Source organism: Lagopus leucura, unplaced genomic scaffold, assembly GCF_019238085.1.
Source record: "Lagopus leucura isolate 7727_CA_CO unplaced genomic scaffold, USGS_WTPT01 Super-Scaffold_100052, whole genome shotgun sequence".
NCBI classification, from domain to species: Eukaryota; Metazoa; Chordata; class Aves; order Galliformes; family Phasianidae; genus Lagopus; species Lagopus leucura.
Genome location: NW_024962298.1, coordinates 1,699,266 through 1,718,424, shown reverse-complemented (window position 1 = coordinate 1,718,424; position 19,159 = coordinate 1,699,266). Strand labels below are relative to the sequence as shown.

The following is a 19,159-nucleotide window of genomic DNA, read 5'->3' as shown; positions in this document are numbered from 1 at the left end:
AGAATCAGGAGGAGCAGGATTGTCTCACAGGATCTGGTGGGTTCCCATTCATCTCTCCTAGGGTTTGCAGGGCAAAGGGCTGGAGGAGCACTCCATACCAGCACACCCAGCTCTGCTGTACAGCCAGCATCACCCTGGATATCCTGGGCTGTTTGCTGGAAGGCAGCCACCGCTTGGCAGTTACCTGGTTGCCTTACAAACAAACCAGAGCTCAGAGCCTCCGTCCTTGCACAGAGAGGGAAAGGAAAGCCCTCAGCATCTCTCCACAGCACCAAGGGCAAGGATTCTTCTTTCACTGCTTCGCCTTTGAAAGCTGCCTGCCAAGATGTGAAGCCTACACATACCCAGGGGCACCCCCAGGCGTTTTTCTGCTGGAAAAAGGTGGGAGTGCCAGCAGAGCCTATTCTGCTCTGACACAAGCCCCGGGGCTCGCTGCAGGGCTCTGGGAGCTCCCTGCCATCAGGATCTCCATCTCCATGGCTGGGGAGTCCCGCATTCCTGCCAGCCTGCAGCGCTGGCGGCTCCGAGCTGAGGACAAGGTGCTGGATTTTGAGTTTGAGGTGCTGAGCGCCCAGTTCAACCGGCGTGGTCGCTATGCCCTGCGGCTCTCCGTGGAGAACCCACTGCTGAGGGACAGTGGGGACGGTGTCCGACTGCGCATTGGGGATGGGGACAGCGTGCCCACCAGGACCGGCACCACCGACACCGTGCTGCAGGGTCACCTGGGGGAGATCTGTGCCTTCCAGAGGAAGAAGTTCACCTTCACCCTGCCCAGAGGTGAGATGCTGGATGCCATGGGGATGGGCTTATATAGCAGGAGACCCTACAGTGTCCACTGCTTCAGGGATGGGCTCATGGCAAAGAGGGACCCCAGGCTTGGAAACCTACCCCTTAGCACGCCCATAGCTTTGCTCCTGCAGCAAACTGTTAAGCCTCAGTTGGTCTCCAAAGCACCTGAGCAGGCTACGGCACTGGTGGCATGGAAGGGACACCAAGGCTTGACCCAGCATTCCCATCAGGTTACTGCAAGAACGACAAGAACCACGATGTGCGGCTCCACATCGAAGCCTTGCACTGCCCTGGGACCCTACTGAGGAGGAAGAGGGTGGGTGAAGCCTTCTTTGCCATCTATCCCCGTCCTGACCAGCCACGGCTGAAGCTCCTGGCAGGGCGAGATGAGGACTGGTATCGCTACAGCGCAGTGCTGGCCCTGCTGCGGGCAGGCAGTGAGCAGCCAGCCATGCACTGCGGCCGCCTGGCCTTCATTGCTGCCCTGCATGAACACCGGCCACCTGCCCTGGTGTCTCCAACACCATCACCCCATGCCCAGGAGAGGGAACACCGAGCAGCAAGCACAGCCCCATCACCTGCATCCCCAGCTGGGCCATCTCCCAGTGTCCCCTTGCACTCACCTGAGTCTGCCTACCACTCACTGCTCACTGAGGTAGGGAGCAAGAGGGAATACTGGGGTTGGGGTGGGTCCTATGGAGGTGGGAACTCAGCCCCAGGTTGAAACTTGACGGATCTCTGAGGTTCCTTCCAACCCAAGCCATTCTATGATTCCCCAGCTCAGCTCACTTCACCCTATTTCTCTCCCAAGCACAGGACCTGCAGCAGGGCTATGATCCCCTTATCCCAGCCCAAATCTCCTCACTCCCCCGGACAGCCCCTGATGCACCACCCTATGGAAGCAGAAACCCTCCATCCCCACCCCTCCCTGCCCTGCCCTGCCCTGCCCTGGCAGGCTGGGAGCACCTGGTTCCCATCAGCTGCAGCTGGAGCTCTGGGAGAGCTTGGTAATAAGAGGAATTTATTGCATAATGGTTATTATTATTATTATTATTATTATAAGGTTTGGTCTATGAGGAGGTGTGGGAGTAGAGGAAAATGATTAAATCTGAAAGAATGGGTTCTAGAGTGAGTTGGTGTTGGGGTTGCCCCTACAAGCCTCTCCTCACCCATAGGTGCCACAGACTGACCCTGTGCTCAGCTCCTCCCTGGATGTGCGGGGTGATCCCATGTGTGAGCAGCCTTTCTCTTCCTCCTCCTCTTCTTTGGGGCCTCCACTGAGCTTCCACCTCTCCTCACCAGAATCCAGCCTGGACCCAAGCCCGTGGGTAGTACAGGTTAGTGCAGGGCATGGAGGAGATGCCATGGAGGAGACCTTGGATTGGGATGCTGGGGAAATGGGAAAACAGGGCACCAAACTTTGGGATTTTAGCCCCAGAACTCAGCTCTGTGGTTGGAGGAGCATGGACATGGTGTCAGTGAATAAAACACTGACCACTGGCATGTGGGCTTGTAAATCTTGAACTCTTCATCTCCCAGCTCAGATGGAGACTTCTGGAAACTGTCAGCATTAGCAAAGCAGCAGGCTGCACTTCTATGGGGTGCTGCTAAAAGCTGTGCAAACAAAGGGAAGTGGATGGGCCCTGCCCAAAGGGCATCCTGCTGGGAGCACATCTCTGCTGGGAGCAGTTTACACCTGTGAAAACATCTCTCGTGGAAGCTGAGATGCAGATGGGGCCAAGTCTTGTGCTCTGGGGTCCTCCCAGTACTCCGCTTGCATCCCAAAGGCTGTCCCAAAGGCTGTTTTCCATGGTGGTCCCAAAGGCAGTCCCATCACTGCCCCATGGCAGCCCCGAAGGCAGTCCCAAAGGCTGTCCCATGGCAGTCCCAAAGGCAGTCCCAATGTCAGTCCTCATGGCTGTCCCAAAATCCCAACACCTTGCACTCCCATCCCAATTAGTGAAATATTTACTGGGCAGAACCCGTGATTAGTGAGGCTTGATTGAGTTTGCTCAGCACATGTCTAGTCAGAAAAGGCGATGGCGATCGATAGGGATGGGAGCGGGATGGGGGCTTGAGGAAGCACCGATGCAATCCCCCCTCAGTGCGGGGCCCCTGGGGGGAATGCAGCACTCAGCAACGATCAATCACCTGCTGCTGATGTCAGCATGTAGGCATTTGCCAAGATGGGTTTTATTTAAAAATTAGAAGCTGAGAAGCGGGGGAGGGCTGACTGCTGGGAGGGGATGAGGTGATGCCGGAGCCCTTTGCTTGTTGTGGGGTGAGGGGGGACAGTGGCCTTGCATGGTGCCTCAGTTTCCCCTTGAGATCATCCTTATGGCAGGGCTGAGTGTTTTGGCTGAGCAGAAGGGAGCTGGGGGGGGGGGATGTGGAAAGGAGAGTGCATTGTTGGTGTCCTCGTCACGCAGAGAAGCTGATGTATGGGCGCTGAGCTCCTCCCAAAAGGCCAAGGCACGGCGATAACAATTTTCTCATCTCCCCTCAACCTGTGGCTAATGTATTCCTCGGCACGAAGTGAGAGGCTCTGCTGCCTGCTCAGGCACCTCGAGCACGTTGCAGGGCCAGACGGTCCCTAATTGTCCCAGGGTTTGGGCACGGCACCTCGCAGCTCGCTGCACGCTCCCAGTCTGGCCATTTCCAGCCACCCTCACAGCATGTGCTCAAGGCCATGGGCAAGTTGTCGGGCTGGGTGAGTACAAATCCCACAGCATCACCCCCAGGGATTCCTCCTCCCAGCCAGGCGTGGGGAGATGCCAGCTTTTGGAGCTCTCCTTGGCAGACAGAGCTGTTTGCCAGCCCATGAAGGTGTGTTGCCAGGCCAGCTGGCAGCCAGGCACCCATCCTGCCACAGCAATCTGTTGCTCTCAGGGCACGGGGATCACAGCCTTCCCTCCCCATGCATATGGCCACTGGGAGCTGCTTTAGGGGCTGCAGTTGGGTCATTTTTGCCCACCTATGGCAAGGTTCCTGGGATGTGGATGTGCGCGCCACGTGCCCCATCTCACTGAGCGATGGATGAAAGCTTTCCTCCCCGATAAAAGCTTCTGCCTTCCCCTCACCAGGGCTGAGCTCTCTGTTAGTGGGTGATGGATGGCACGTGTCTCCCGTCTGTGCCCCGGCCACCTCGTGTCACTCATCGTGGTGACAGCCAGGGTCATCCCACCTCCGGGCTGAAGAGAAGGGCCGCGAGCTGCTCCATTCACTGGAAACCCAATGAGGCTGAAAAAACAAACTTTGCCGGCAGGGCGATGAATGACGCCGCTCCGGCGAGCAATTTGTTGGCCTTTGAAAGGCTGTCAGGATGATGGGTTCATCGGGGACTTCACAGGCATCCTCCGGAGGCTCTGCGTCCCACACCTAGCATCGTGTGTCCAGCATCCCACAGCCAGCATTCCGTATCCCACACACAACATCCCATGCTCAGCATCCCTTGTTGAGCATCCCATGCCCTGCGTCCTGCTCCTTTGAGAGGCACCAGAAGGGAGCTTAAGGTTGAGATGACCACGATGCCGACGCCAAGCCACCCTCCCTGCATTGCCTTTGTCCTCTGACAATTGATTTTTCCCCAGTAATAAGCAATCTCCCTAAACTCTGGGCATTGCAAGGCTTTGGGTCTCCCACCCCGGGGAGCTTTTGAAGCACGGAAGGGGGGAGATTTTCTGTTTCCTAGATGGTATGGAAATCATACATTAGGATGCTGGAGCTGCTGGGGGGAATTTCTTGGTCCCAATACCTTGTTTGCATTTATAGAGATTGAGATGAGGTCAGGAATCTGGTACGAGCAGAGCAGCAATGTGTGCTTTCTCAGCTCAAATGGAGCAAAGACCTCAAGGCAGGGGCTTAGTGGGGATAAAGGGTATGTGATTCGCTCATGTCCAAGCAGGAGCCCTTTGGGAAGCGCCTCGCGTCGATGTGCGGAGCGAGCGGTGTCTGCCAGCACTAATTCCTGCAATTTCAGTCCTCGTGTCCCTTTAAGTGTCAAAACGTCTGCCTTTCTGAGAAAAGCAAATGGGGTTAAAGAGAAAAAAATTGCTCTGCTTTAAGAGGAAGGGGGGAAGGAAATCACGCGCGTGGCGCTGACAAATACAGAGAGTGTAAAGCTCCCCTAATGGAGCGGGAGGGAGGCTGGGCTGCCAGCACGCTCATTATGTGCCAGGTGAATTGGGAGTTGTGCTGCAGGAATGGAACCAAATGGCTTCAGCAAACGTTGGCCCATAGGGATCCCCCCGCCCGGGGCAGGGATTGTCCTGGAAAAGGATGTGATGGGAGGGGGGGCCCCAAACCACCCTGTGATCTCTAATGAGCACCTCAGGGTCCCCTCAAGGCGACACTGTGGATGCAGAATGGCAGTGGATAATGAAGGAAGCGATGCTGCCGGGGTCTGTGGGGCCAGGGATGCCCTCTGCATGTGGAAGGAGGATGCTGTTCCATCTCCCCCCCAGGAGTAATTGGGTTTGGCCGCTTCCCCAAGCTCATTCCGGAGCTGCATTGCCTTCCTCACTCCACTCATCAGAGACAGGCCGGGGCCTGTGCCATGCAACTCGGCATTAATAGAGCCTAAATGAGATTTTGCAGCCCCAAATGTGATTAGCTGCCTGCTGCGGTGCAGGAAGCGGGGAAGGGCCGGGGATGGGTGGCACCAGGGTCAAGGTTGCGTGATCCCTCCCAGATCCGCTCCTCCTGTCCCTCCGTGCTGCAGGGGGCAGGGGATGAGTGACATAGGCTGCAGAACATCAGCTTTTGAGGGGTTGGGACCCCCACAGCTCCATGCAGTGCCTGGCCCCACTTACACCATGCTGCAACTCCATTGCCATAACCACAGCACTCAGTTAAAGCCCAACGCTTTATGCCTCGCAGCGTGCTGAAAGGAGCCTGGGGAGCCATCGGGGAGGAGAGCTCACACCAGCCCCAGTCCATCTTCCCACTGTTGTTTTATGGGGTCTCCAGGGGCGGATAAAGCTGTGCCATCCAATAGCTTCTCATAAATCACCTCTGATGCTGCAGGGGAGCCCCAGTCAAACTGAATGCAGGACCCCATTCTGCGTCATACCACTGGCACACCTCCCCACTTTGCAGCATGCCATGTATGCACCAACCCCTCCATCCCCTCCCCAAGCCACTCTGGGCCATGGGTCCATGGGTTCAGTGATGCTCCAGCTCCAAAGCTCCAGGCTGCAAACTCCATCAGCCAGATGTCCAAGGAGCATCCTGACTGCTGAACCCTTCCAGCTGGGTGTTGTAGGGTGGCTCATTGTGGCACTGAGAAGGACTGGGGGTATGGGCTGGCAGTGTGCTGTTTGCAGAGCCCAGCGTGGCTCACACCTGCTATTTTTAAATGGTTTTGTCACTGTGCTGAGCTTTCCTTAGCTGTACCATTTGTGAATTTTCTATTAAAATCAACTGCTAATTATCACCCCGCAACCGTTGCTAGAGGTACGATACAATAGATTTTCCAGGAGACGTACGTACAGGCGTTGGCAACAGAGATGTGTGCTGGGATACCTGCTGTGTTATCCAGAATGGGGAAAAATGGGAAAACATGAGAAAATAGCCCAAAAAACAGATGCCAGTCCCTCTCCGTGCTCTCTGAGCCACCTCTTTTGGGTGCTGCCATCCGCCCCGCGTGTCTTTGTGCAGCGAAAAGAGCAAACGGGGGGGTCGTTTGCCATGGGGAGTCCTTCGGTTCCACCCTGCTGAAGCCAGCACGGTGCTCACAGCGGGGTGGTGACATGTGGGGGGTGTAGGACGAGGCAGCCCCTCGTTAGGGGACCGGGGAGCTGAAGCCACGTGTCGGTTGGGATCTGCACGCAGAGGCTCTGAGCAGCCCGCGGGGCGGAGGGAAATGTTACAGTGCATTATAAGCACCGGGGACATGGGGATGGGGAGGGGGGTTGTCTCTCACATGCTCGGGGTGTGAGCGGCAGAGGGACGGTCCCCCCCTCCATGAGGAGCAGCTTGCGGCCTCTCCGTGCCTCGTCGCATCAGCTGGTGTGAATTAATTGGGTGGGGAGGGGAGAGTGGGGGGGGGGGGGGGGCCTTGCCTGCTTCTCCACTTCTCCGAGAGCTGGGCTGGAATCCCAATATCTGCCAAGTCCATGTTAACACAACGTGGGGGCAAAATGGGATGATTTACCCACACTGTTAGGTCTGGGAGACCGTGCTTGGGCTGCAGGATGTGGGTACCATTGCCACCATCACCCACCTATCATCACTTTACCCCCTGTCTAGTGGAGTAAGACATTCTATGTGGCCACAGTGTGTTTTTTCCAGTGGAGAACCTCTCTGGGAGCTATTGCCGGGACATAAATCCACACGTGGGGCACTGGGAAGTGAGCGTGCATAATATTGAAAGCCAAGAGTGATGTCAAAGCATTCAGCTGCTTGGTTTTTGGGATGATATCATAATAAATAAAAGAGTGTTTTGATAAATAAAACAAGATGCCCGGGCAAGGAGAACTGCATTATGCATGTGCCAGGGGATGCAATTAGGCGGCCGTGCTTTGGGTTGGGCGGGCAGAGAGGGGCACAATGCAAGGGCTGAAATTTTGCTGGGGGAAATTGCTTATTTTATTCCCCAGGCACCTTCCCCACAGCAACACCACCCAGTGAGTGCAGAGATAGTGCAGGATGTGGGGCTGGAACCTGGGATTGTCTGCTTGGGATAAAGCAAAGAGCCAGGAGCAGCTTTACGGAGCTCTGCTGTGCAAACAAACTGTTGCTTGCTGCGTGTTGTGCAGAAACACCGAGCCGTGCAGCCCCTTCATCACCCCATCCCCATTTCTTGCACCCCCTCATCAACCCTGGTAAGTCCCAGGCAGGAGTTGTCTCTATTTCCATAAACCAATTACTCCCAGATAATCTCAGGAGATTTAAACATCAATATCCTAAACGCCAGTGCGAGGGTTGGTGCAGGTTGGTACGTCTCTCCCTCTCCATCCTGGTGCCGCTCCATCACAGCATCGCCATGGTAACGGGGGAGTGATGGAAGGGGTGGGGGGGGGGAGGATTCGGGATGCAGGACACATGAGGGGCCTTTTAGTAACCATAGTGAGGGAGGCAAGGCAGAAGGGAATCGCTGATTGTTTGTCAGGGTGCTCGCTAAGAAGGAGGGCAGCGTGCCTCTGCGCAGAGGTGGGTTTATCTGCATTGGAAGGAGCTGGTGGGAGCTAGATTCCACCCGGTGCATCACCCCAATGAGATGGGAATGGGTTTGGGATGCTCTGCTCCCACCCTGACCTGCATGCACACTGATATATCGCTGCTGGCCGCCGTGCTGCAGGGCTGACCTTGGCAGGGGCGGTGCAATTAGTGGCACAAAGCCTGCTGCCGTCACAGTGGGATGCGGGGTGAAAAACCCCCGTGCTTCTTCCTTTCTGCACTTCAGCAGGGAGAGAAGAAACTCAAGGTCGCTGCTGAATGCTGCTGAGCTACCCAGAAGCAGACAACCCCACTCACAGCCTGCTGCTGCCCTGCCCCTTCCATTGGGAAGGTTTTTTTCCCCTCCACTTCACAGCTCTTGAATGCTCTCATCCTTAGGCAAGTCTATAATGAAGGGGGCCCGGAGCAGGCGGTTCTCACCCTCCTCCTCCTCCTCCCAGGCCTGGCTTCATTCGGACCCCGAGCACGTTGCTGGTGAAGCTATCCCCCATAGAGCTCATTACTGGAGAGCTGATTTTCCTGCAGCTCCATGCAAATTCCCACCTGCCCAGGCTGCCCAGCTCAACTCCACATCCCACAGGTGGGCTTTGCTGACCACAGCTGCCCCAAAACGGAACAGCAGGAGAAGCATGGAGAACATGCCCCTTGCAGCAAGGGGCAGCGAGGGGCCATCAACCCCATCCAACCCCATCAATGGGGCAGTGAGGGGTCACTGAACCTATCCCTGCTGCAGTGGGGCAGTGGGCGGCCAGCAAAACTATCCATGCCCTGGTGGGGCAGTGAGGGGTCACCAAACCCATCCCTGCTGTAATGGAGCAGTGAGGGGTCACCAAACCCATTCATGCTCCAACGAGGCAGTGAGGAGCCACCAAAGCCATCCATGCAGCAACAGGGCAGCGAGGGGCCACCAAACCCATTAACAAGAAGAGAGGGAGGTCTCTCCCCCACCAGCCACTTTCCCACTGCCATGTCCCACCAATGGGGCATTTGTGACACTTTCGATGACACCATTGCAGCCTTCATGGTCCCCATCCAAGTCAGAGTGTGAGCAATGGATGCTCCCGCAGACAAGTGACCAAAAGCAGAGGGATTCACCCCAACCCAGCCCTGATGTGGGAAACGTGCCACAGGGGCGAAAGCAGCACAAGTGAAGCATTATCAGGATCTGCAGCCCCTATGGCTGCAGTAATTATTGCTCAGCCTTGTTACGTGCTGGCTTTAATGACAGCGGTCGTTAACATTCAATCTCCTCTCTTCCCGGCAGCCCCCTCCCCATCCCTTCATCATCAATACTGTGGATAATTAGCCTCTGGAGCCCGCAATAGCCCTTTGGATAAAAGGGGCTGTGCACGCTGGGGTCAGGTGTTCAGTGCACGGCACAGGATCACACCTCACCCATCCCAAAGAGCCCAGCGGATGGGGGCTGAGCATCCCAAATCCCCTTATCCCCCCTTGGAGCTCCCCAAAATATTCCAATCAATGGTTCTCCCATCAGAAAGCAGCTTTTGGGGGATGCGCCCCGGGGTTGGCCAAGCAGGAGTTAAGGCTGGTGCCTCTTGTCAGGTTGGGGGAAGGGAAGGCCTTGATGGCAGCATAAAGAGAGGGCGGTTTTGCCTTCCATCAGCTCCTTCCTTTTTTTTTTTTTTTGCTGATAAAAAGCATCGCTTTGCGCTTGTCAACTTGTAGAGTGAGCGGCGGGGGCAGAGCTGAGAGAAAGGCAGGGGGGCACGGGGGCATACACAGGGCCGTGCCATGGGGCACCCATTGGGTGTCACATCCATCGGGATGCGCCCGTGTCAACCCTGCTGCGAGGAGGGGATAAAGGCAGGGAGATCCCAAAGAACGGAGCTGAGACCCAACAAACTCACTCCGTGCTTCCCAATCCCCTGTTACCAGGGCAACAGGATGCTTCGAGTGACGGATTTGGGGGCACCCGAGGAGGGCATGGCTCTCCCCATCCCGTGTGTTTTTTCTGTGTCTGAGGAGCAAAACGCTGTGCCAACACGTTCGGAGAAGCCCATAAATAAAATATGACTTAGGGGAGGCCGGCCGAACGCCCAGACACCCGCGAGGCTGCGATTTCCCATCAAACCCTCCGGTGCATTTCATTCACCGCAATAATTGTTGGTTTCTCACCCCAGCCCGCTCTCTTGCAGGGTGTGTGGGATGCAGGAGTGGGAGCAGAGCGGGTGCCAGCGCGGGCTGATGGCACTCAGTGGCCCCATGCAGCGTGTCACCACACCTGTCCCTTCCCATCAGCGTCTGCATGCAATGTGCTCACCTCCAGCAGCCAACACCTCACTTATTTGGGGGAGGGGGAGTCGGGGAGAGCAGGGGGATGTGTGCCCATCTGGTTAACCCCTCCTTGCCCAGCTGGCTACGGGTAAGCTGTGCTGAGCTGAGCCCATCCTCCTTGGCTACCTCTATCTCCGCTTGTGCCAATATTTAGGGCTGCACCACGGAGAAAGAAGGCTGCCCCTTCCTTCTCCTCCTCTTACTCCTTCTCCTCCTTCCAGGCTGCAAGGTTCTGTGCCAAGCCGTCTGCCTGCATCAGAGCATCAGATCTGATGCCCTGCAGGGAGTCCGTGCTGCCCCAAGCACCCCATGCACACCCCAAGCCTTGGGTATCACCAGCATGGGGACAGACTGGGGAACCCCTTGGCACAGCAACCCAGTGGGAAGTGATGGCCCCACTCCATAGAAACTCCCCCAAACTTCCCGTATTCAGAGTGGGTTGCTTTGAGGCGGTGACAGTTTTCCCCATCCTTCATCATTTGTGTCCCCCCCACCACGAGGGGAAGGTTTGTCAGCAATGGGGAGAAAGGGGAGAACCCCACTCACCCTCAGCCTCGAGCGATCGATCCGATGGCTGCGGCTGACCCTGAGCCCCTTTGCAAAAAATAAACCAACAACCAAACCAACCAACCCTAATATCCATAAAGTTAATTTCTGGTGATTTCATTGCCCCCTCCCCAGGGAGCCCCTGCTGCCGGCCGGGGGGATTTGGAGCTGCAGCCCGGGGGGGTCAGCAAAAAAGGGGTCTGCGTCTGATGAATTATTCACAGGGGTGTCACTAAGTGCAGAATTAATCCTTTTGCTTCCAGCTGGCTGCTGCACTAAATTATCACTCGCAGTCATGCGGGAAAATGCTGCGGAATTCATTTAGCTGATTATTGTTTTGATCTGGGAGCCCATCCTCTCTCCCTTTCCCCCCCACCCTCTCCTTGGGAAGAGCTGGATGAGGGAACAAAAAGGAGTGCAGTACGGCTGTGAGCTGGTGGGCTGCTCCGGATCGGCTCGGCTTTTTATATGGAGTGCAGCTAAATAAACCCTGGGCATATGTGCAGCCCTACGTGGGATGCTCAGCCCTATGGGGGGATAGCTTGGCTGGGGTGTCCCCGCTCCCCCCAACCCCCTAGCAGAGCACAAATGGGAACAAAAGATCTGAGACAAAGAAATCAAAGGCTGGGCCGGAACGTGGCGTGTTAGTTGAACGAAGGGGAAAAAGTCTCGTGGTGGAAAATTAAGCTGGCTTTGCACAAATGGAGGCAAACAGTTCCCCATCCTTCTCCCTTCCCCGCCCCAGCTGTGCCACCTCGCATGGCGAATGGGAGTTTGGCCACGCAGGGCACACACGTGTGCAGGATGTGAGCTGCCGGTCCCAGAGAGCGCGTGGAGATACCCTCCTCCCCGGGGGGTTAATTAATCACCCCTCGTGATTAATCGCCCTGGTTATTGAACACCTCTTTTTATTCATCGCTCCCTATTTATTAGTCACCCTTGCTGGTTAATTGTGGCTCCATCAGCGATCGCTGTGCTTCCCTGGGCACGGCGTGGTTGTGGCACGTTTGACTCGCGGCGGTCCAAACGTCACCAAAAACAGAAGGCAAAAGCCCCCCAAAAATAAGGGGGAGGGGGAGGGAAGGAAAAGGAAAATCCAGCGCTGTTATTTTCCAGGCGACGCCAACTCAACAGGCTGCTTAACCAGCCTTAATTTATGTAATTGCTGCCATTTAGGAGCGGGAGCGGATCGGTGCCTGGCGTACCGATCGTCGCAGCGCCAGCGTGGCCGTCAGCCCTTGCATGTCAATGGGTTTCTGGGTTTTGGGGTCGTGCTGCTGCACGGCCAGTGTGGACTTGTGCCATGGGGACACTTTGATTGACACCTGCCCGTGATGGGATGGGGGAAAGCCGTGCAGAAACAGGCAACGTCTTCGTTAACGGGGAATTGGTCGCCTGCCGCCCAGCAGCCCCAAGGGAGCGTTCGGGGCAGCGCTAATTGAATTAAGAGCACGAGCTCTGTAGCGAGAGAGGGCTGGGCAGCAGCTGGACGTCAGCCCCGGTAATTGCAGGCAGACCCTAAACTGTTGCATTTTGCATGATTCCGGTCCTTGTGGGGACTTTTGATGCTGTTTGAGCTTTGGGGAGCATGGAACGCTCTGCATCTTCGCGGAGGATGATTGCTCACCTCCAGGAGAGCAGCGGGGAGGTGGGAGGACAAATCGGTTGGGCACGGTCCCCAGGGTGCTCGGCAACACCTCGTGGGCTTCACCACTCCGCACAGCACGGCCCTGTGCCCAAAGCCAGGCACGCAGCTCCGTCGTTCCCTCCATTAGCGGCGACTTCCCCCATAACCAGATTAGTGGCGAGTCCATAACAGCCAGCCTGGCGGGAGCAGGGCAGGGGAAATGAGGGCAGAGAAATCACATTAAGGCCGCCGGCAGTGTCTGGCACTGCTGCCTTGGGCTCCCCCCAAAAGCAGAGCTCACCCAGCTCCATAGCATCACCCCCGTGGCAGTGTGTGCCCGCACCACTTTCCGTCTCCTCACTCCATCCCGAATCCATTTAGTGAATTCTCCCCTATTATCGCTGCATTAGGTTTTAAGACCCCAGGCACCTCCATCTCCTACTTTTCAGCTGCGCAGGAAAAAAAAAGCAGCTGCTCTCCTCCTCCCAGCCCTTTGTATTGATAAATGGAGCTACAGGGGGAATTCAAACCCAGCCCTTGTGGCGCTAATATTTCCCCATACCGCAGCCAGCTGGCTTTGCCATAACAGGTCCTTACAGCTCCGCTCTGTTCCTTCAATAGCAGGGGGAAGGCAGGGGGGCAGCGGGGCCTGCAAAGGTGCTGGGGTTGGGGGGGATGCTCAGGGTAAACTGGGGTCTTGCTGCTGGAATTCTGGGTCTTGAAGGCTCGGAAGGATCCTCATGTAATTGCGAGCTGAGAGGGGTGGGGGTGTTGCAATGGGTGGGGGGCTGCAAGGAGGGGGGAGCTGCAAGGGATTGGGGTGCTGCAAGGTGTGGAGGTGTTGCAGGGGGTGGGGGTGATGCATAGAATGGAGGGCTGCAAGGGAATGGGGGTTGCAATGGGTGGGGGGGCTGCAAGGATTGAGGATGTTGCAATGGGTTGGGGGGCTGTAAAGTGTGCTGCAATGGGTGGGGGTGATGCAATGGATGGAGGTGCTGCAATGGGTGAGGGTGCTGCAGGGGTGGGGGTATTGTAAGGAGTGGGGGTGCTGCACAGGCTTGGGGTGCTGCAAGGGATTTGGGTGCTGCAAGGTGTGGAGGTGTGGCAAGGGATGGGGGTGCTGCATAGAATGGGGGGCTGCAAGGGAATGGGGGTGGCAATGGGTGGGAGGGCTGCAAAGGATGGGATTATTGTAGTGGGTGGAGAGCTGCAAGGGCTGGGGGTGTTGCAGCAGATTAAGGGGCTGCAAAGGGTGAGGGCGTCGCAACAGATGGGGGGATTGCAAGGGTGGGGGGTTATTGCAAAGGACGGGGGTGCTGCTTAGAATGAGGGGCTGCAAGGGGTGGAGCTGTTGCAATGGGTGGGGGGGCTGCAAGGGATGGGATTGTTGCAAGAGATGGGGGTGCTGCATAGAATGGGGGGCTGCGAGGGATGGGTGTTGCAGTGGGTGGGGGGGCTGCGAGGGATGGGAGTGTTGCAGTGGGTGGGGGGGGGGTGCTGCAATTCAGGTTGAAAAGGCAGAAAGAGAATTAGCAATGAAGAAAAAACGAATAATACACATATCATAAAATCAAAAGGAAGAAAAGCTATTTATTTTTCCATCCAACCCACTGAGCTTTATGGCTCCCCTCCCGTGCCCAACCTAACGGGGTGCTGCCATAAAGGAGGATGGCGGGCGGGGGGCTGCCACGAGCCCACCCTACACGTAGGGAGGGGGGCAGATCGGATGCTGCAAGGTGCTGGGGGCTCACAGCCATCTGCTGACAGCCCTGCCGATGGGGGCTGACACCCTACTAATGGGCCTTGCGTGCAGTGGCAGCGACATGACAGCCCCGACGGCGCGGCCGCGTTGATCACAGCGCTGTCACTTCCTCACTGCTGAGCCCTGAGATCAAACCTAAAGGCTTTTGCTTGTACATGCCGGGGGGGGGGGGCTCACCTTGAATGCCTTAATTATGGTGGGGCATAGGGAAAGCAAGGCGATGCAGGGCCCTGGCAGGGAGCACAGTGCTAGCTCGGTGTTCACAGTGTGGGGTTGGGGCTGCGAGGTGAAGGGATGCTGCAGAGGGTGAAGGGGCTGCAGGGGTGATGGTGCAGTGAGAGGTGAAGGTGTGGTGGTGCAGTGAGAGGTGAAGATGCTGCAAGGAATGGGGGTGCTGCAATGGGATTGGGGTGCTGAGAGAGGGGGAGATGCTGCAAGCGGTGATGAGGCTGCAGAGTGGGGGCTGCTCTGAGGAGGGAGGATGCTGAAAGGGATAAAGATGCTGCAAAGGATGAGGGTGCTTCGAAGGATGAGGATGTTGCAAGGCATGAGGGTGCAGCAGGGGGGTGAAGGTGCTGCAAGGAATGAGGATGCAACAAGGAGTGAAGATGCAGCAGGGGGTGAAGATGCTGCAGGAGAATGAGGGTGCAGCAAGGGGTGAGGATAGTGCAAGGGGTGAGGGTGCTGCAAGGCATGAGGGTGCAACAAGAGGTGAGGATGCAGCACGGGGTGAGGTTGCTACAGGGGTGTGAAGATGCTGTAGGGATGTGAGGGTGCAACAAGGCTGAGAATGCTGCAAGGGGTGAGGATACAATAAGGGGTGAGGATTCTGCAGGGGAATGAGGGTGCTGCAAGGAGTGAGGGTTCAGCAAGGGGCGAGGATGCAACAAGAGAAGGGTGCAGCAAGGGGTGAGGATGCAGCACGAGGTGAGGATGCAGCAAAGGATGAGGGTGCTGCAAGGAACAAGGATGCTGCAAGAAATGAGGGTGCTGCAGGGGGGTGAGGGTGCAGCAAGGGGTGAGGATGCAACAGGGAGTGAGGATATTGCAGGGGGGTGCAGGTGTTGCAAGGGGTGAGAATGGTGCAAGAGGGGGTGAAAGTGCTGCAGGTGTTGGAAGGATGTAACAAGGAGTGAGGATGCTGCAAGGGGTGAAGGTGCTGCAAGGGATGAGAGTGCTGCAGAGGGATGAGAATACTGCAGAGGGGTGAGGATGCAACTAGGAGTGAGGGTGTAATAAGGGGTGAGGATGCTGCGGGGGAATGAGGCTGCTGCAAGGGGTGAGGATGCTGCAAGGAATGTGAAGGTGCTGCAGGGAGGGTGAGGATAGAACAAGGAGTGACGATGCTGCAGGGGAAGAAGGTGCTGCAAGGAGTGAAGATGTAACAAGGGGTGAGGATGCTGCAGGAGCTGCCGGAGCTGCCCTGGCCCTGCCGGCCCCGCATCCCGAGTGCCACCTAGTGCCCGCCCCGCTCCACTCATCCCGCCGCCCGCCGGGACAGACACCGAGCGGGGTGAGAAGACGAAACACCAGAGAGCAGCTCCGAGCTGCGGGCGTTGATGGATCGGTGCTCCCCGCAGAGCTGTGTCAGCACACGGGGTCGATACGTCAGCATACAGGAAGATCGATGGGACCCCGGGCTGCCCCCCGTGCTCCGCAGCAGCCCCCCAAAGCGGTGCCGTGGTGGGGCGGCTCCATCCATCGCTGCTCCGTGTGCACCTTCCTGGTCGTACATTTCAATATGATTCAGGGGCTGGGAGGGTTGGGGACCCCGCTGTGGGATCATTGCTTCCTGCAGCCTTATCAGCCCGGAGCAGGCAGCAGTGCAATGCTGACATCCCCACTAAATGGGGCTCAGCTCAGATGAACGCCTTCGATCTGATCCAATTAACTCCCAAATTGAATAGCGATGCCCCCATCCCCAACCCCCCCCCATCTCCCAGATCCCGAGTTCAACCTGGGTTCAATCAGATTCACCACCTCGTCCACACCTGAAGCTGCACGCTGTGCTGCTCCTCCACGTGGGGAAACTGAGGCAGGCTGCAAGTACTGGGAATGGGAGAAATTCCCTCCTGATGGCTTCGGAAGCTTTGCTTTCCAAAAAGAGGCAAAACAGAGGAATTTTCTTTCTAATCTGCCTAAGTCGCCGCAGCAATTTCTCTCCGATAAGCAAATCTGTGCTTTATCCCCTCGTCAGAACAACAGAGGAGTCTGGATTAGTGCTTGTCCAGGGATGTGTTTATTGGGGTGGGCGGGGGGGAGATCTGCAGCTCTGTGAGCTCTGGGCTCATCAGTGAAACGAGTAGAGGCATCCTCAGCCCACAGGGAGCGCAGGGATGAGAGTGAGTGCCGAGGGAGGAATCGATGCCAGCAAACTGGGGGCATCAAAGCATCTCTGAGCGACTTGTTAAGTAAATATGTAAAAAACAAAAAGAGGGAAAAGAACACAAAACTTGGCCTAAGCCGATAGGGGGAGGAAGGAGGAGGTGTGTGTGTGTGTGTGGGGGGGGGGGGGTTTTTCTCTTCGGGGCGGATGAAAGGCGTGCGGGATGGCACGGCGGGCAGGGAAAGCTTCAGAGGATTGTAAATGATGGGGGAAAGAAGGAGGAAAAAAAAATAAAATAAAATAAAAATCAGCAGGAGTTTCAAAGCCTGCATGCTTTCAGATGTGGCTGCGCAGCCTTTCATCCCAGACCCCTGCAGGAAGGAGAGATGTATGCATGCGTGGTAGGAAGCATGTATAGGGGAAAAGGAGAGCAAATACCCTTAACTCTGCCCTTCCCTGAGGTCCCAGTGTGGGACGTGGGAGCGGGCAGCCCTGTTCCTCCCATGCCCCATCCCCATTGCTGGCTGCTGCTGGGATAGGTGGAGGCTTCGGGGCGAACAAATGGGAATGTGAGCGGTGGCAGAAGGAGATGCTCAGAGGTTGGGGAAGGGTCTCCAGTCCCCGTGCATTATTGATGGAGAGGATAATTGCATGCTTCCTACAGCTCTGTGATGAAAAATTCATACCCCGGGATGAGGCACTGAGGGTCTCCATCGACCCACACCGGCCCCTTTGTTTGCCAGCACCGGGGGGACGCAGAGATGGGACACGCACTTCCCTTGCTGGATGTCCCCTGCCATGTGGCGATATGGGGAGCAGAGCGTGGGTTGAAAACCCCACAAATTCCAGCTGGAGATGTGAGCAGCATCTCAGCTCCACTTCAGCCCACCCCAGCATCGCTGCCTGCGGATCTGAGCGGGCCGCAACCCTCAGAAGTTAATGGAGTGCACGGAGATCCAAGGCATGGAAATGAGGTGCCAGCACCAAAGGGCCGCCTGGGACCTGCCACCAGATTGCCTGCGTGCTGGGAGTGGGAGATAAGGCAGAGGGGGGCTGGGTGGCTCTGAGGGGTGTTGCAGCCATCGAGCCCTGCCTGCTGGGTTCTGGGGACAAACTGCAGCGTTTTTGCCCTGAACTGGGGCAGGGCTGCCGCAGGAGGGAGCCCGGCTGGGTTGCTAAGAGCAGCGCAGCGTTGTGTTGTGGTGACAGCAGGGATGCCACCAACACCGCACACGACTCCGGGCTCTGCTCCGGTGGCAGCCGCAGATGCCCAGGTTGGGAACAGCCCCCAGGGGAGGTGGTGAGCGCTCCCCCATTTGCTGCATGGCTCAGTGGGGCCGACACGGACTGCTGGCACTGATGTCCCCTTGCAGGTCCGCCGTGATGCCGTGGCCCTGCCACCAGCTGATGCCGTGTCCAACATCCTGCCCAGAATACAGCAGAGGTATGGGGCACTCAGTGATGCTACGCGGGGTCCCCTGCATCCCAGCTGGGAATCAGCCCTGGGTGTCCCTCTGCTCTCTGCCCACAGGTCCCAGGATGTCCTCCAGGAGCAGGTGAGCATGCTGTGGTGACACCCCCAGGATCCTGCTTCCCAAGGAGGGGATAGGTCCAAGCACAGAGCTGCTGCTGTCCTTCTTCCATGCAAGGAGCAGAGCCCTGCTGTGCTGGCACCCCAAGGCCACTCGGTGCTGCCAGACCCCCCCGGGCTGCTGTGGAAGGACATCCTCAAGGCTGAGCTTTGGCAGGGATACAGGAGGCTCAGCTGCCTCCTAACACGCAGTCCCTCTGCTGATTATTCTCCTTTTGGCACCCACTGGTGCCATGGGACAAAGAGGTTCTCCCCCCCCCTAAAAACGAACTTGGTGTCCACCCCTACCCAAGAGCTATCCCTTGATTTCAGGGGGTTTATTTCAGCAGGCTGAGGGGTGGGATGCTCATGCAGATGCAGCAGCTTCATGCTGTCCTCCTAGAGCTGTGCCTGGTTGTTTGTCCACCCAAACAAACCCGACCTTGGGCAGGTTCCCCCCCCCCCCCCCCAAAACAGGGCCATGTGCTGCCCTTGCTCCCATGGCCACCGCTGCATGATCCTCATCCTCGTCCTCCTATGTGGCCACGGGAAGAGGCCAGGCAGGGGGAACAGGAAGGGAAAATCCCTGCTCTGGATCTGTCTCTCCAGCACCTGCTTCTCTGGGGAAATGTTGCACTGTCTGTCCATTAAAACATACCCCGGTGATAGTTCTTCCCTCATAGATGATGGAATGTCCCCCTGCCCAGAGGCTGACTGACAGGGAAGCTTGGGATTACGCCCAGCTATAGCACTTCTGCAGCCCTTAGGAGCAGGAGAGTTGACTTTCCCTCATAGGGTGACAAGAAGAGAAAGAGAAATGAGGCAGAGGCTGCAGGATTTGCTGGGGTTGAGGGGTATAGGGAGAGGTGGTGGGTGGAGAGGAGGAGGCTTAGGGGTGCAGGATGGATAGCAGGGGAAGTGAAGGATGGGGAGAGAAGGGTGGATAGAGAGAGAGGGAAAGGGTGAATGGATGGAGAAGAATGGATAGGGAAGGAAAGAGAGAGTGGGTGGATGGGAGGGGAAGGGAAGGGAAGGGAAGGGAAGGGAAGGGAAGGGAAGGGAAGG

At 56.9% G+C, this 19,159-nt stretch overlaps 1 protein-coding gene and 1 long non-coding RNA gene across 2 annotated transcripts; both read left to right on the top strand.

Moving 5' to 3' along the window:
- The first annotated feature begins 244 nt into the window (after nt 1-244).
- LOC122187830 (coiled-coil domain-containing protein 33-like) lies at nt 245-1,281 on the top strand. The gene is made up of 3 exons (XM_042885657.1): nt 245-777; nt 1,020-1,203; nt 1,239-1,281. Exons 1-3 carry the CDS (start codon nt 477-479, stop codon nt 1,279-1,281), a joined length of 528 nt encoding a protein of 175 aa, XP_042741591.1. The 5' UTR covers nt 245-476.
- Nucleotides 1,282-17,732: 16,451 nt separating this feature from the next.
- LOC122187913 lies at nt 17,733-18,483 on the top strand. Its single transcript, XR_006181440.1, has 3 exons — nt 17,733-17,798; nt 17,898-17,968; nt 18,056-18,483. It is a non-coding gene; the product is annotated as an uncharacterized LOC122187913 (long non-coding RNA).
- The last annotated feature ends 676 nt before the right edge of the window (nt 18,484-19,159 follow it).